Raw genomic sequence first — 17,893 nt, 5'->3', positions numbered from 1 at the left:
CCCAAGATCACATTTTGAAAATCATTGTGTGGACCCCTCCCTGGCTTACACGTTCAGAGTCTATATGGCACAGTGTTTAAAGAGAGGTTTTGCTTTAAAAAAAAAAAAAAGAAAGAAAAAGAAAGGTTTTGCTGTCTAACAGAACTGACTTTAAAAATGGTTGTATTGGGGGGCGCCTGGGTGGCTCAGTGGGTTAAAGCCTCTGCCTTCAGCTCAGGTCCTGATCCCAGGGTCCTGGGATCGAGCCCTGCATCAGAGTCTCTGCTCAGCAGGGAGCCTGCTTCCTCCTCTCTCTCTGCCTGCCTCTCCACCTACTTGTGATCTCTGCCTATCAAATAAATAAATAAAATCTTAAAAAAAAAAAAAAGGTTGTGTTGGGGCGCATGGGTCGCTCAGTGCGTTAAGCATCTGCCTTCAGCTCAAGTCATGATCTCAGGGTCCTGGGATCAAGCCCCGCATCTGGCTCTCTGCTCAGCCGGGAGCCTTCCTCCCCCTCTCTCTCTGTCTGCTTCTCTGCCTACTTGTGATCTCTCTCTCTCTGTCAAATAAATAAACTCTTAAAAAAAAATGGTTGTGTTACCCATTAGGTGATTTGGGGCAAGTTATTTAATCTTTCACCCCCACAGTTTTTTCATCTGTAAGATGAAGATTTTAGTATGGTTAAATTGTTCTAGTTAAGATCCTGAATGCACACATTTTACAGAGAGAGCATGAGCAGGAGGGGCAGAGGGAGAGGGAGAGAGAATCTCAAGCAGACTCTGCACTGAACACAGAGCCTGATGTAGGGTTTGAGGTGGGACTCTTCATGGCGCTAGATCCATGACCCTGAGATCACAACCCTGAGATCATGATCTGAGTCAAAACAAGAGTCAGATGCTTGCTTAACCCACTTCACCACCCAGACGCCCCTATAGTCTTATTTCTAAAACGTACTTTGAGACTAACAGACTAAACTGTTGTGTATCAGAGGATCTCAGAGATGTGACCAGGTCCCCTGGATTTTAAGCTTTTTTTGAACTTACTCTGAGAAGGAAGTGGAACCAGAGTTTTGTTTCAAACAACTGGAATCCTTAAGACCTTTCATCCCAAACACATGTCTTCATCATGTTAAGGTTGGCAAATACTGGGGAAAAATCAGAGCTTTTTCATATAAAAGATAGTGAACGGGTCTCCCATTTTATAAGGTCACTCACAGAAAAGTGCAATAAAAAATAAAATAAATTTTAAAACTCTCTACTAAAGTTAGATGTGGATCATGGGGGAGAATTGTAATGAGCTCTTCTATTCCCTATGATGTCTGATGTCTGCTTCTCCTAAACCAGAGAACTGAGACTTACGAAGAGAAGTTCAGAGCACTGGTTTAGAAACCTGATGTTGGATCTCTCTCATCCCCTTCTTCATGGGCTAGATAAGAATGTGGAAAACAACATCAGAGCCTAGGTGTGCAGACTTGAAAGTGGGGTTTCTTGAAAAAAGCCTAGACCCTAGTTCTGTGGAACTCTTAAAAGATCTGTATAAATTTACTGGGGTTCTTTGACTCCCAGGAGGCCAAGAAAAAGCTGAAGTTGACTGTCTCCTGTGCTAAGTCTGAGAGATTGTAAGTAGACTAGAAAGCAAGAGGGTTTTATCCAGGTGCCTCAGTAGGAAAATGGCAGGATTCATGCTTCTTACTCAATAGCCAGCTGCCTTAAATGTTGCCTTGCCTCTTTGTCTTCCCCTGTCTATGGGAGTACTACCACTTAAAATAGTCCATTAACCAGACTTGAACCTCAATGAAATGAAAAAACAAATATACAATATGTGTGTGTATAAATATATTTTCAGGGGCACCTGGGTGGCTCAATGGGTTAAGGCCTCTGCCTTCAGCTCAGGTCATGATCCCAGGGTCTCTGCTCAGTGGGGAGCCTGCTTCCTCCACTCTCTCTCTCTGCCTGCCTCTCTGCCTACTTGTGATCTCTCTCTGTGTGTCAAATAAATAAATAAAATCTTTAAATATATATATATGTATATATATATATATATATACACACACATATATATATACTTTTAAAAATAGAAATTTAAATTCTAAATCTGAATCTATTTACTTATATCTTCCTAATTCATCAATTTAGCAAGTGAATTGAAATGGTCACTTTTGAGACCCAAGAAGTAGCCTACATAACTTAAATACCCCAAAGCATAGAGGAAAAGAAAGAGATAGAAATAATTTTTTTTAAATGTTAATAGGCTTAAAGGATAGGTCTATGAGACCTAATATGCAGACATATAAGTCCCAGGAAAAAAAAAAAAAAAAGAATGGATAGAACCGAAAAAATGAATGAATAACAAAATAATAGAAAAAGTTTCTGGGCTGAAAAAAAATTTAAAGGTTTGAGTCTGTAGATCTAAAGAACTCAGTACATTTCTGTCTGGATTAATGAGTAAAGACTCATACTAAGCATATACAGATGTCATTCCTACATGCTAAGAAAAAAAGAAAATTCATAAGCTTTCAGGCAGAAAGGCCAGTTATCTAAAAAGAAAAAATATTAGACTTCTTATTTGTAATGTTGGAAGCTAGAAAACAGCAGCTACTGACTGGTAAAATAAAGGGACTGCAGTCCATCAGCTAAAAGATAACTCACCTGTCCTCATGAAATAAATATTTGAGGATTTGCAAGAATTCAGAGTCTGTATCATCCAGGTCTCTTCCATCTGAAGAAACAGTTCAAGAAAGGGCTCTAAGCAAATAACAAACTAAAGACAGAGATAAGTCAGAAAAATTATGGGAAAAGAAACAGAGAAATCCATGATGTAAATTTAATGATGAACCCAAAGTAACATAAAGAATGCAATAAATTTTTAGTCCATGTGCTAAAGGTGAATGGACTGAATTTTCTTATATAAAGGCAGAGACATACCGGGTCAAGCAACAAAATCCAGACATATGCTGATTATAAGAAACACCTGTGAGGTTGATCAGTAAACTTCCAAGGAAACAAAAAGCAGAAATTGCAGAAAACTAATTCAAAGTTCAGAATTGGAGATGGATTTTATACATTGAAAAAAGGCCAAATTTATGAACAAGTATAATAGCATCAAATCTGCTAAATACATAGGGCAAAAAATGTACAAATCTGAGAACTTGTTAAATACAGTTCTGTGGGGGAAATTCAATACATTTGTGTTCGAATTACATCTAGGAGACAAAAGAAAAGGTCCTACAGAAATTGAACAGTATAAAAATCTTGATTTAAGAGTTATATAGAAACATATCCTTAGTATAGAGAACATATTTTTGTGTCCGTAGGAAATTAACAAAAATGAATTATGAGCTTTGCCATCCTCATCCACATATAATGAATGTGCTTTCAATTCCTTTATTATCTCCCCACCCTCTCAGTTTAGTTTTATGAAGAATGGTGTCTCTCCTTCCAGCTGCAATGGCATGAGGAGACATCTTAAATTTTTTTTTTCTAAGATGCTTTCTTGCTAGCACTTATTAAATAAATAGACTTGCATTTTCCACTTATTATTGAGTGTTTTAAGACAAAGAAGCCCTGAAAAATTAAATTTACCAAAATAAGGAAACAACAAAGGTGAATTTTCTTTAGTGATAATGCAGTAAAGGGCAAGCGATGCTCTTCCTCCCAAAGGTTGCTTTCTGTGGTAGGGTAAACCAAAAGGGAAAAGAAACAAAAAAGATGGCACTAAGTTGTATAATACTTAAGCGTTTATATAAAATTAAATATGCCAGGCATATGTAAATTAAATGAAAAGGCGGGGGTCTAATTCACTTTATTAAGGCACAGTTAGGGACCCTCAGCTTCTAAAACTGTTACACTAACAGTCTCCTCTATTTTTCATGGAATGAATATGTTCTTTCATGGTTTATAAGCATGTTAGAAATGGTTTTGGAATCCAAACCTTTAATACTCATTGTTTCTATTAAGATGTATGCACTTGCGAATTTCGGATGTTTTATTTCCAGCTAGAGAGGGCCTTGAAGACTGCCAGGCCCGAAGTAGATGCTCAGTAATTACATGGTGTACTGCATGGATGAGTAAGGGGATGCAGCTTATTGGGAGTCAGCCTGTCTGGGAAAGGTCCTCCGCAGCCAGGTCCAGCTGCCAGACCCTCACCTTCGCACGTGTTCCCCGTTAGGGGGAAAGCAAGAAGGCTGTTCGCTCACAGGTGCGCGGAGCTCCCAGCGCTGAGTGCAGGGCGTGCCTGAGAACCCGACGCCCCGCCCCAGCCAATGGGAAGAGCTGCTCCCGGCCGGCCCAAAGAGGGTCGCTTAGCCCGCAACTCTGGCGCTGCGCTCGGCGTATTTGCTCCCCGCGCTGCGGAGGCGGGAGCTTGGGCGTAAGACCAGGGTGAGGTCGCGTTTCGCCTCAAGCAGCAGGTACTTGTTGAGGCGTTTCTTTCCCTTCCTTTTTTGCTCGTGGCTTTCAGTGCTGGGATTTAACTTCCGTCCTCGGACGCCCTCTGTGACCCACGGTATGGAATGACCCTCTTCTTCTCTGGGGGTGTTTTGCTTGCTTTAAATTAGGTTAGGTCCCGTGAAGGTCTCCCCAGCGTCCACATTCTTACGGAAGGCGAGGAAGGGAATGGAGACCCTGACCAGAGGTCCAAGAAGAGGAGCTGTGAGGCCTCTGGATGGAAAACGCTGCGGGCATGCTGGGGCTGGTGGACACGTGCGCACGTGGGTAGAGACCACTTCGGGTTGCGACCTCGGGTGGTCCATAACTCGCGTGCATACCCGCCCTGAGGGCAGGTGGTAGGATTATCCTCACTTTTACCAAACCGCTGAAATTCAGGCACACCTCTCACCTTCCTGCCTGGCACCAGGTGTTTAGTCTTCAGTCTGAGAATATTCTCCCCCTGGGCTCAGCCGTTGTTCCTCCACTCTGTGCCTTCTCTCAGCCACTCTTCCTACAGAAGACAAACAGCCAAAAACTTTATAGACCCTGTGCTCCACGCTGCCAGTTTCTCTCTCTGAACTAGCAAAGTTCGAGAAAGAATTGCGCATGCTTGCTTCATGTACTGGTCACTTCTACCACGTTAGTGAGGTTTTAAATAACTCCCAGTCCTGTCCCTAAGCAGCGACCTAAAATTGCCCCCAATACAGGGGTTCCCAGCGAGCTCCCACCCGCCAAATTCAAGTACGGTCAACAGGCATTCATTTCTTAATCTTTTTGGGATTTGACAAATTGATAATGCCGCCTTTTTTTTCTTTTTGGTTTTCCACTTAAGAAATATATTCTAAAATTGTCACAAATTATCATAAACCCAAAATACAACCAAGGTTAGTATTTTGGTAACTTTTCTTTGTCTGCTTTTATGCAGAGTTGTTTTGTTTTTTTTTTAAACTAGTTTTAATCAAGTGTGTGCCGTATTTTTAAAAAATTCTTTTAAGGGACGCCTGGGTGGCTCAGTTGGTTAAGCAGCTGCCTTCGGCTCAGGTCATGATCCCAGCGTCCTGGGATCGAGTCCCACATCAGGCTCCTTGCTTGGCGGGGCGCCTGCTTCTCCCTCTGCCTCTGCCTGCCATTCTGTCTGCCTGTGCTTGCTCTGTCTCTCTCTCTCTGACAAATAAATAAAAATCTTTAAAAAAAAAATTCTTTTAAGTAGCTTCCACACCCAGCCTGGAGCCAAACGTGAGGCTTGAACTCTCTACCCTAAGATGGAGACCTGAGCTGAGATCAAGAGATGGTCACTTAAATGACTGAGCCACCCAGGTGCCCTAGCATGTGCCATATTTTTTTTTAAGATTTTATTTTTTTATTTATTTTTTTGACAGAAAACACAAGCAGGAGGAGCAGCAAGCAGAGGGAGAGACAGAAGTAGGCTCCCTGCTGAGCAGGGAGCACAATGTGGGGCTCAATCCCAGGATTCTGGGATCATGACCTGAGCCGAAGGCAGCCACTTAACTGACTGAGCCACCCAGGTGCCCCAGCATGTGCCATATTTTTAATGCATCTGTTTCATTAATCAAAGTTGAATTTTAATTTGACAATTATTTGCTATTTTAAAAAATACCTTTATGCAGAAAACTTTATTCTATATTTGGGATTATTTCCATTGGATAGTTTCCCAGAGGGAGATTACTGATCGAGAAGTCACGCATGTTTGTACAGTTCTTTGTAGGTGGACATGCAGCTTTCCAAGAGTGTAGCTATTAACATTTATGCTAACAGTATCTGCTCCACTCCACTCTCATCATCATATTGTATTGTTTTTTACAGCTAAATATTTTTGCCATTTTGATAATTGTGAAGTGATATCATCTGGTTTGTATTAGTTTTGATCTCTACAGATTGAACATTTTCTGAAATACTTGATAGCCATTTACCTCTTTCCTTCTCTGTATGAATAGGCTTTTAGCAATAACTTGCTTTTATTGCTTTCCTAATCTATTTGTATTGTCTTTCTGAAAATACGAACCTTTTTAAAATCATTTTTTAGTGTGAACTATAACTCATATAGAAGACAGCATTAAAGAAATGTGCAACTTAGTGAGTGATTACCAAATGATCATCCACATAAACCAATACAAAGTCAAGGAAAAGAATATTGCCAGTGCCCACGCACCCCAGGGGCATCTCCCTGATCATGAACACCTCCCTCCCTGCAGAGGTGCTGTTAAATCATCTTTTATAGGTAGTTACCTCCGTACTAGCCCATTTAAAAAGTATGGCTTTATCACCTATACATGCATCCATAAACAGTATAGTTTGGCTTTCTTTTTTCACTTTTGATCTCTTTATAAAGTTTATTAAGTAATCTCTACACCCAACATGGGGCTCAGACTCATAAGATCAAGAGTTGCATGCTCTTTCAACTGAGTCAGCTAGGTACCCCTAATTTTGATCTTTTTGTAAATGGAATTCTATGGTACATAATTTTCTTGGGTTTCTTTCTTGGCTTCTTTCACTGATAATGTTTGTGAGATTCATCCTTGCAGGTAGATTCATATCCTCTATTTTCATTGCTATGTAGGATTTCATTGTATGAATTTACGACAATTTACTTACTGGTTCTATCATAGGTGGGCTCTTGGGTCTTTTCAAGTACTTGGGAATTACAAACAATGCTGCTATGGCTTTTCTTAGATGTCTCTTAGTATTTGTGCACACATTTCTGTAGGGTGTATTCTGAGGACTGTCATTGTTAGGCTGTAAGGGATGTGTATCTCCAATTAAAAAAATAAGCATTTTTTAAAAGATTTTATTTATTTATTTGATACAGAGAGAGACACAGCAAGAGAGTGAACACAAGCAGGGGGAGTGGGAGAGGGAGAAGCAGACTCCCTGCGGAGCAGGGAGCCCGACGGGCTTGATCCCAGGACCCTGGGATCATGACCTGAGCTAAAGGCAGATGCTTAACGACTGAGCCACCCAGGTGTCCAAAAAATAAGCATTTTATTATAAAATAGTTTTAGATTTGCAGAAAGAATTCTTATGTACTCCTTACCCAATTTCTCCTAGTTTAACATCTTGTCTTACTATGGTAGATTTGAAACCACTAAGGCAATTAAGAATATCAACTAAGTCACACTTAATTCACATTTCACTAGTGTTTCCCAGTTCTTTTTCTGTTCTTGGATCTTTTCCAGAATATCTATTACATTTGGTCATCTTGTCTCCTCTGGTCTGCGATAGTTTCTCAGCCCTCCCACTCCCTTCTGCCATTTTTTTTTTCTTTTAAGATTTTATTTAAATTTAAGTTAACATATTTTTATGTTTTTATTTAGTATTAGCTTCAGGGGGAGAATTTAGTGATTCATCAGAAGCATATAACACCCAGTTTTCATTACATCACTTGCCCTCCTTAATGCCTATTAGCAAGTTACCCCATCGCCCACCCACTTCCCCTCCAGCAGCCCTGTTTATTCCCTATACTTAAGAGTTTCTTATAGTTTACCTCCCTCTCTATATTTTATTCTATTTTTCTTTCCCTCCCTATGTTCATCTTTTTTAAGTTCCACATGAGTGAAATCGTATGGTATTTGTCTTTCTCTGACTGCATTTAGCGTAATACACTCTGGTTCCTTTAGTTCTATCCACATCCTTGCAAATGGCAAGATTTCATTCTTTTTGATGGCTGAGTAATATTCTATTGTATGTGTGTCTGCAGACACACACACACACACACACACACACACACACACACATACACATCACATCTTCTTTATCCATTCATCCATCAATGAACATTTGGGCTCTTTCCATATTTTGGCTGTTGTGAACATTGCTTCTATAAACATTAGGGGTTCATGTACCCCTTTCAATCACTATTTTTGTGTCCTTTGGATAAATAATGCAATTTGCTGGGTCATAGGGTAGTTCTATTTTAATTTTTTGAGGAACCTCCATACTGTTTTCCAGAGTGGTTAAACCAGTTTGCATTCCTACCAACAGTGTAAGAGGGTTCCCCTTTCTCTGCATCCTCACCATCTGTTGTTTCCTGAGTTGTTAATTTTAGCCATTTTGACAGGTGTGTAGTTGTAGCTCATTGTGGTTTTGATTTGTATTTCCCTGATGAGTGATATTGAGCATTTTTGTGTGTGTCTGTTGGACATTTTAAAAAAAATTTATTTTTAGAGAAAGCATGCACAAGTGTGTGTGCTCCACATGTGAGTGAGCAAGGACAGGGGCAGAGGGAGAGGGAAAGGGAGAGAGAATCTGAAGGAGGCTCTCTGCTGAGGGTGGAGCCCAGCCTAGAGCTCAATCTCAGGACCCTGATTTTATGACCTGAACCAAAATTGAGAGTCTGAGGCTTAACTGATGGAGCCACCCAAGTACTCCTCTGTTAGCCTTTTGTATGCTGCTTTGGAAAAGTGTCTGTTCATGTCTTCTTCCCATTTCTTGACTGGGTTTTTTGGGTGTTGAGTTTTAAAAGTTCTTTATAGGGGCACCTGGGTGGCTCAGTGGATTAAGCCTCTGCCTTTGGCTCAGGTCATGATCTCGGGGTCCTGGGATCGAGTCCCACATCGGGCTCTCTGCTCAACAGGGAGCCTGCTTCCCCTTCTCTCTCTGCCTGGCCTCTCTGCCTACTTGTGATCTCTCTCTGTCAAATAAATAAATAAAATCTTTAAAAAAAAAAAAGTTCTTTATAGATTTTGGATACTAGTCCTTTATCTGATATGTGATTGCAAATACCTTCTCCCATTCTGTCAGTTGTCTTTTAGTTTTGTTATTTCCTTTGCTATGCAGAAGCTTTTTATCTTAATGAAGTCCCAGTAGCTTATTTTTGCCTTTGGAGACCTGTCTAGCCAGAAGTTGCCATGGCCAATGTCATAGAGGTTGCTGCCTCTGTTCTCTTCTAGGATTTTGATGGATTCTTGTCTTACATTTAGGTCTTTAATCCATTTTGAGTTTATTTTTGTGTATGGCATAAGTGGTCCACTTTCATCCTTCTGCATGTGGCTGACCAATTTTCCCAACACCATTTGTTGAAGAAACTGTCTTTTCTCCACTGGATGTTTTTTCCTACTTTGTCGAAGATTAGTTAACCATATAGTTGGGGGTCCATTTCTGGGTTTTCTATTCTGTTCCATTGATCTTTGTGTCTGTTTTTGTTCTAGTACCATACTATCTTGATGATTACAGCTTTGTTAAAGTCTGGAATTGTGATATCCAGCTCTGGTTTGGTTTTTTGTTGTTGTTGTTTTTGTTCAACATTACTTTGGCTGTTTGGGGTCCTTTCTGGTTCCATACAAATTTTAGGATTGTTTGTTGCAGCTCTATGGAAAATGCTGGTGGTATTTTGATAGGGATTGCATTGAATGTGTAGATTGCTTTGGGTAGTATAAATATTTTAATAATCTTCTTCCAAACCATGAGTGTCGAATGCTTTTCCATTTTGTTGTGTCTTCCTCAATTTCTTTCATAAGTGTTCTATAGTTTTCAGAATACAGATCCTTACCTCTTTGGTTAGTTTGGTTCCTAGGTATCTTAACGGTTTTGGTGCAATTGTAAATGGGATTGATTCCTTGATTTCTCTTTGTGCTGTCTCCTGCCTTTTTTTTGTTGTTGTTGTTAGATAACCCTAACAATTTTGAGAAGTACAGGTCAGGTATTTTGTAGCATGTCTTTTTGGGTGTGCCTTGATGTTTTCTTCATGTATAGACTGGGATTTGGGGTTCAGGGGAGGACTTGGACAGTGGTGACATACCATTCTCATCACATCATTATTATTGGTGCATACTATTAACAATGATGTATGACTGATAACCTTGATCACCAGGCAGAGACCATATTTATTAGGTCTCCCCACTTAACAGATTGCTAAGCACAGTCCACACTCCTGTGGAGGAGTGGAATAAGGTTAAGATCTACTTCCTGAAAGAGGGAAAATCTATATAACATATTTGGAATTCTTCTTTTTTTTTAAGATTTTATTTATTTATTTGACAGAGAGAGAGATCACAAGTAGGCAGAGAGTCAGGCAGAGGGAGAGAGAGAGAAGCAGGCTCCCCGCTGAGCAAAGAGCCTGATGCGGGGCTCGATCCCAGGACACTGAGATCATGACCTGAGCTGAAGGCAGCGGCTTAATCCACTGAGCCACCCAGGCCCCTGGAATTCTTCTGTAAGAGAGAGTTGTCCCTTTCCCCCCATTTATTCATTCAGTCATTTATCTATGTCCTATGTACTTATGAATATTTGCTTTCTGCTTTGGGTTATAATAAAACAATATGTTATTTTGGCCGGTGGGAACTCTTTCCAGTTGCCCATGTCTTTTTGACCTACCCTGTCCTTTTCCCTTTCTGGCAGTATAAGTGCTGGCTTATCTTGTGTATTCTCAGCTCCAGCCCTAGAATCTGCAGTTTCTCCAATTAAGCCCTGACTCCTCTTATTGTAGAAGAGTATTAGAACAAATACCTGAGTCAGATTGGATATCTACAGTTTTATTAAATGTCAACAGTTCTGAAGTGGTTTTTACTGATCTATATTCCAACTCTATTTGCCAAATTTCCTATAAAATTTTTTGCTATTTTTCTTTTGATTTCCCACTGGTGTTTGATTTCTTATGGACAAAATGTTTTAATTTGAACATTAGGAGATAACTCTATCTCCTAACAGCTGTCCAGATTCTCATTTCCCTTATTATGCCCAAGCTGGTAAATCCCTCCACTCCTAAGGTGTAAATGAATATTCTCTATTTTTCCCCCTTTGGTTTGAAGTATTAATGGCTTACTGATTTCCTCTGAGCTTTATTCTGTAACGATACTAATTTTTTCTGAATGGTTTACTAGTTATCCTAATAATCTGCACTGAAATACTTCCCTTTTCAATTACAGTATTCCTTCTGTCATACATAAAATCTTATCAGATTGTCTTTTCCTGAGTTATCTATCCTGCTGGTTTGCTTTGTTTGTTACGGTAGCATCTTAGAGAAGGACTGATTCAGTTACATATTCAGCAATAGAGGGTAAGGCTTTGGAAATGGTTTCAGCCTGGGGCAGTTTGCTGCCCTGGAGACATCTGGCAATTTCTGAAGACACTTTCCCACAGTTGTGGGAGATTGAAAGTTCTAATGGCTTCAAGTGGGTACATGCTAGCAATGCTGCTGCTAAACATTCTGCAGTGTGTAAAAGTGTCCCTCAAAGAATTATCTGGCCTACAATTTCAGTAATCCTAAGTTTGAAAAACTGTTACAGGAGATTCCATCAGAGCTACCAAGAAAGAAAATCAGGCAATAGTGTATGAAAAGGGTGGGAATATCCTGTTTTTTTTTAGATTAAAATGTCACTTCTCCCCAGACCTTCTTTTCTCTATCCTTTCTAGAAAAGAATCCCTCCTTCCTTTGTGTTCTAGAGTCCTGCTAGAGCTCAGAAGATTGCCATTACATATTTAGAGGTCCTTCTCTTCCCAAAGCCCAGTGTTCAGCGCAGAGTTCAGTATCAGAACATGGTCACACAGATCGCATTTAACCCTGAATTCCTTGCGCCTAGAAAAATAAAGTGAAATTAAAAAGCAGTGGTACCTAATAGAAAGAGAATGAATGAGCTTTGTAGTTTGATTGGCTACTTGACAAATCCATAACTTGGGCAAGTTTCAGGACTATTTTAAGACTACCGAAAATGTTCATAAAGAACCTATATACACTGTAGATCCTTATCAAATGTCATCATTAACATGTGCTGAATGTATATTTTGAACAAATGTGCTTTAATTATAAGGGACAAACATTTACATCAATAAATTTGCAAATTGAAATAAATTCTCTTAGACCATGGATTCCCATTTTAGTTCAGAACATGTTGGAATTTAGGAATGCCTTCACAGAAGAACAACACCAGACAGACAGCATCTGTTTTCCTCTTCCCAAAAATATAAACAAAGGAAGACCATAGAACAAAAAGAATAGTTCCCTCCATAATAGCATAAAACCTTTGGGAAGGAGGCCAGAGTATATGGTACTTTCTGTCAGAATTGTAGACCTCCTGGAGTAGTAGAAACCCAATAGGATTCAAAACCATACAGATCTTGGCTTACAGAGACACCCAGAAAGGCAAGAGGAAATTTGAAGAAAGTGTGGGTTTATGAAAGCAAAGGGGAAAGAGAACATCAAGAAGTAAGGCATTGTAAAAACAACAATTAGTATAGTATGGCACCCTGTAAGTTAATTGTGTACATTAACTTCTAATCTTTGCAGAAGTAGGGACTGTTTTCTTATAGATATGACAGTTGAGTCCAAAAATAAATACCTGCTGGGTTTTGCAACAGGGTGGTAATTGATATAAGTTATCTTGGTGGAATTCTGGTTGCAAAAGTGAGATTGCAGTGGTCTGTGGAGGAATAATAGGTTATGTATAGAAGACTCTGAAGAAGTTTGAGCATGAAGCAGCAGATGTGGAGTAAAGAACATATATGTAAGACTAGATTTGCGCATGTTTATATGTCAGTGAGAAGGACTGAGTGGTTAGGGAGAAGCCTTTTGGTCCTTGAGAAATTACAGTGTTCCTTTGAAGATTCCTCAAATGTATTCCTTTTTATTTCTTTTAAAAAAATTACTATGGAAGCTGTTTTGGTCACATCCTAATCTAGAATATTTCTGCAATATAGTTAAAACACACACACACACACACACACACACGCACAAAACCAAGATCCTAAAATAGCTGATTGCTCCCTAATTACTGTAGGATAAAGTCCTGATTTACTATGTAATTTTGAGACAATTCACTTTCTGCTTAAGAAGTAAAATTCCCCTTCTGTACATTTTTATTTCCTTCCTCTTCCTTCTCCAGGCCCATTAGCAAGATTAGAGGAAGGATTTTGGAGTACAGAAAGATCTCAGAGTTCTGTCTGTACCACTTATTAGCTCTCTCTAGCCAGTTGCTCAAGAGATGAGACACTTGAGGACACCATGTAAGTGATTAACTGGAAGTGCCTGTGCTGAACAAGAAACTGAGTAAGGCTCTTAAGCGGCTGATAAATAAGAGGAAAACAGGCCTCAAAATAAGAGGATTTGAGGGGCACCTGGGTGGCTCAGTGGGTTAAAGCCTCTGCCTTCGGCTCAGGTCATGGTCTCAGGGTCCTGGGATTGAGCCCCGCATCGCATCGGGCTCTCTGCTCAGCGGGGAGCCTGCTTCCCCCTCTCTCTCTGCCTGCATCTCTGTGTACTTGTGATCTCTCTCTCTCTCTGTCAAATAAATAAATAAAATCTTTTTTAAAAAAAGAGGATTTGATTGTATTTGAAGAACTGTCGCAGTAGGAGGGAGGGCAAGAAGTTGTTAAGTTATCTGGAAGGTATTAGGAGAGAATGTGTTATAGGAGCCTTCGGGTTAAGTCTGAGTAGTCCTTGCTGATACAGTCAGGAGTGAGAGCATCAGAATGAGAAGTTGGAGTGGAACATGGTCACGGGAGCTGCTGTGAGAGAATGTCAGTGATGTGAGAGAATGCAGTTTTGGGTGAGCTTTAACGCAGAACATATCCAGAATGTGTAGTGCTGGGGAGTGGGTGTGAAAGGAGCTTGTGACCTGGGAATGCTGACCCTCACTGGCTGTGTATGGATTTGTGACCAGCGATGACAGGACAAAAAGAGGTAGATGGTGGCATATTCCAGCTGTGCTTCAAAAGTAATGGTGTGTTGGTGGGGGTGCCATAACAATGTTTTATGGGTTGAGGTATGGGTGAGTTTGGGGAGAGAAGGCATGGGAGGGTTGCCAGTCTTAGGAGTCTGGTCTGTGCTGGGTGATAGATTAACTCTACCTTGTTTCATCATACCACAGTTCTCTGGGCGTGATTCTGATCTCCTCTCTTCAGGAGAGTCAGCTGAGGCTCGGAGAGATGAATTGCCTTCATTTCTTATGGCTCATAAGTGGTGGGACTGGGGGTAACTTTGGGAAAGTGGAAGAAAGCTACACTGATCTGTATTAGAGGAATGTTTTTATGACAGTAGTACGGGGCCAGTAAGTACTGAGCCTAACACTGGGGGCTTTCACCATGTGTTTGCAGAATTCATCTATATTTTTAAAGGCATTTCATTTTCTAATTTTTTCTATCAGTCCTGTTACTTATATTTTTAATGAACTTGCTCTTTATTTTTTTAATTAACTTTAGCTCTTTTTTATTAACATATATGTATTATTTCAGGAGTACAATTCTGTGATTTATCAGTCTTACACAACACCCAGTGTTGACCACAACACCTACCCTCCCCATTGTCCATCCAGCCACTCCATCCCCGCCCCCCACAGTAACCCTCAGTTTGTTTCCTGAGTTTGAGTCTCTTATGCTTTTTCTTTAAGGATTTATTTTTATTTTAGTGTTCAGTGGAGGGGGGTGCAGAGGGAGAGGAACAGAGCCTTAAGCAGACTCTACACAGAGCATGGAGCCCTACACGGGGCTTCATCTCCCAAACCTGAGATAATCACCTGTGCAGAAACCAAGAGTCAGACCCTCAACTGACCGTACCACTCAGGTGTTCCACTCATATTCTTCTGACTGTTTTTTTTCTCACTGAAGCCTGAATATTGATCCATAGCAAGATGACAGATGGGTCGTCATCTTCCTTCTTTCATGATTTTGGACTGCTGTTGTATTTGGAGGAGCTAAACAAAGAGGAATTGAATAAATTCAAGTTATTTTTAAAGAATGAGACCGTGGAGCCCAGGGACTGCCAGATACCCTGGGCTGAGGTGAAGAAAGCCAAGCGAAAGGACCTGGCTAGTTTGATGAAAAAATATTATCCGGGGGAGCAAGCCTGGAATGTGGCTCTCAAAATCTTTGGCAAGATGAACCTGAAGGATCTGTGTGAGAGAGCAACAGCAGAGATCAACTGTGAGTAATGCTGGGGACCGATCTGGGGCTGGGGGAAGGATGTGCTTCCTGAGGCCCATCAACAAGGTTCTATGAAAGGGACTTGGGGATTATACCATTATTGGATCATTTGAGAAACCCTGAGGAGGCAGGAGGGTTCTGAGTACTATTCCTCAGTCTGGCTCCTTAGCTGGGGGTAATTCATCCATCTTGTACCAGTTAGAATGATTAAAGGAATTGAATAATAGGAATTGTCCCATCTAGTGTTCCTTTGCCTGAACTGCAGATAGTCATAGGCTGCATTAAATTTTAAATAACTTAGAATAGGATTTAAAATCTTTGCTAAAGTATGAGGAATGGGCAAAATATCAAGGGGCATAAGCCGTGTTGATATTTTTTTGTCATTCTTAAGTATGAAATATTACAGATCTCAAAAATTTCTTTCTTGTATTCTTTACCAAGGCCTTACAGCTACAAAGTTGTATTCATTATTTCCAGGAGCCTCACCATATTCCTGGGAGGTCCAGGTAGACAGGAAACAGATTTAGACTAGAGTGATAGGATGGTGGGAGGGCCTGGCAAAAGGTCCTGCTCCAGTGCTGTTGACACCACATCACTTTTCCCTTAGCTAAGCTGTGGAGTCTGAGGCTCTCTTGGTTCCCATTTTCTTAAGCCCAGATGTCATAGAATTGGACCAGCGAGGACCATTCTAACCCCTGTTCTAGCTGTCAGTAAAGCTCCCCTTGTCTTTGATAAATCTCATGATCCTGTTGGAACCTGTCACAGGGACAGCCCAGACCATGGGACCAGGCGATGCCGGGACACAAGAGGAACAAGATGGTCAGGAGACAGTGCAGGGTGAGTAGATGTGTCCTCTGTTTTCAGATTTGGAAGTAAGTGTACTCTGAATCCCCTTCACATATTCCACCCATCCCCCCTGGTAACCATCAGTTTGTTCTCTATAGTTAAGAGTCTGTTTCTTGGTTTTCCTTTTTTTTTTTCTTTTTCCATTTATTTTGTTTCTTAAATTCCACATAGGAGTGAAACCATGTGGTATTTGTCTCTCTGACTTATTTCACTTAGCATTATATTCTCTAGATCCATCCATGTTGTTGCAGATGACCAATTTTCATTCTTCTTATGGCTGAGTAATATTCCATTGTATACATACACCACTTATTTATCCATTCATTTATCAATAAACATTTGGGAGTTTCTATGTCTGGCAATTGTAAGTACTGTTACAATAAACATAGGGATGCACGTATCTTTTTGAATTAGTGTTTTCTATTCTGTGGTAAATACCCAGTGGTGGAATTACTAGATCATACGGTAATTCTGTATTTAATTTTTGGAGGAACCTGCATACTGTTTTCCATTGTGGCTGCACCAGTTTGCATTCCCACCAACAGTGCATGAAGGTTTCTTTTTCTCCATATCCTCAGCAATATCTGTTGTTTCCTGTGTTGTTACTTTGAACCATTCTGACTGGTGTGAAGTGATAACTCAGTATAGCTTTGATTTGAATTTCCCTAATGTTGAGTGATGTTGAGCACCTTTTCTTGTATCTGTTGGCCATCTGTAGGTGTTCTCTGGAGAAATGTCTGTTCATGATTTCCATTAAAAAAATTTTTTTTTGAAAAGATTTTATTTATTTATTTGGTAGAGATCACAAGTAGGCAGAGAGGTAGGCATAGAGAGAGAGGGGGAAGCAGGCTCCCCGCTGAGCAGAGATCCCGATGTGGGGCTCTATCCCAGGACCCTGAGACCATGACCTGAGCTGAAGGCAGAGGTTTAACCCACTGAGCCACCCAGGTGCCCCCAAAATTTTATTATTAACATATAATGTATTATTTGCCCCAGGGGTACCGGTCTGTGAATCGTCAGGTTTAAACATTTCACAGCACTCACCATAGCACATACCCTCCCCAATGTCCATAACCTAGCCACCCTATCCCTGCCCCCCACCCCCCAGCAACGCTCAATTTGTTTTGTGAAATTAAGAGTCTCTTATGGTTTTTCTCCCTTCCGATCCTATCTTGTTTCATTTTTTCCATCCCTACTCCCCACAACCCCTGACTTTGCCTCTCAAATTCCTCATATCAGGGAGATCATGTGATAATTGTCTTTCTCTGATTGACTTATTTCAGTCAGCTTAATACCCTCTAGTTCCATCCATGTTGTTGCAAATGGCAAGATTTCATTTCTTTTGATGGCTGCATAGTATTCCTGTGTGTGTGTGTGTGTGTGTGTGTGTGTGTACACACACCACATCTTCTTTTTTTTTTTTTTTTTTTAAATGATTTTATTTATTTATTTGAGAGAGAGAGAGAGAGAGAGCATGAAAGGACAGAGAGATCAGCGGGAGAAGCAGACTCCCCACGGAGCAGGGAGTCCAATGTGGGACTCGATCCCAGGACTCCAGGATCATGACCTGAGCCGAAGGCAGTTGCTTAACCAACTGAGCCACCCAGGCGCCCCACCACATCTTCTTTATCCATTCATCTGTTGATGGACATCTAGGTTCTTTTCATAGTTTGGCTATTGTGGACATTGCTGCTATAAACATTGGGGTGCACGTGCCCCTTCGGATCACTACGTTTGTATTTTTAGGGTAAATACCCAGAGTGCAATTGCTG

General features: G+C 40.6%; 1 protein-coding gene across 1 annotated transcript in view; it reads left to right on the top strand.

Annotated features, from left to right (window-relative positions):
* The first annotated feature begins 14,983 nt into the window (after positions 1 to 14,983).
* The window catches only part of LOC111159269 (NLR family pyrin domain containing 14), a 30,907-nt gene continuing 27,997 nt past the window's right edge, over positions 14,984 to 17,893 (top strand). Inside the window, exons 1-2 of the mRNA XM_022521690.1 lie at positions 14,984 to 15,275; positions 16,041 to 16,112. Of these exons, the coding sequence (XP_022377398.1) occupies positions 14,984 to 15,275; positions 16,041 to 16,112 (364 nt within the window). The remainder of the gene's footprint in view (positions 15,276 to 16,040; positions 16,113 to 17,893) is intronic.

Source organism: Enhydra lutris, unplaced genomic scaffold (genome assembly GCF_002288905.1).
Source record: "Enhydra lutris kenyoni isolate GAN:26980312 unplaced genomic scaffold, ASM228890v2 scaffoldscaffold68, whole genome shotgun sequence".
NCBI lineage: Eukaryota > Metazoa > Chordata > Mammalia > Carnivora > Mustelidae > Enhydra > Enhydra lutris.
Note: the sequence above shows the minus strand (reverse complement) of the source record. Positions and strands in the feature narration are given on the sequence as shown.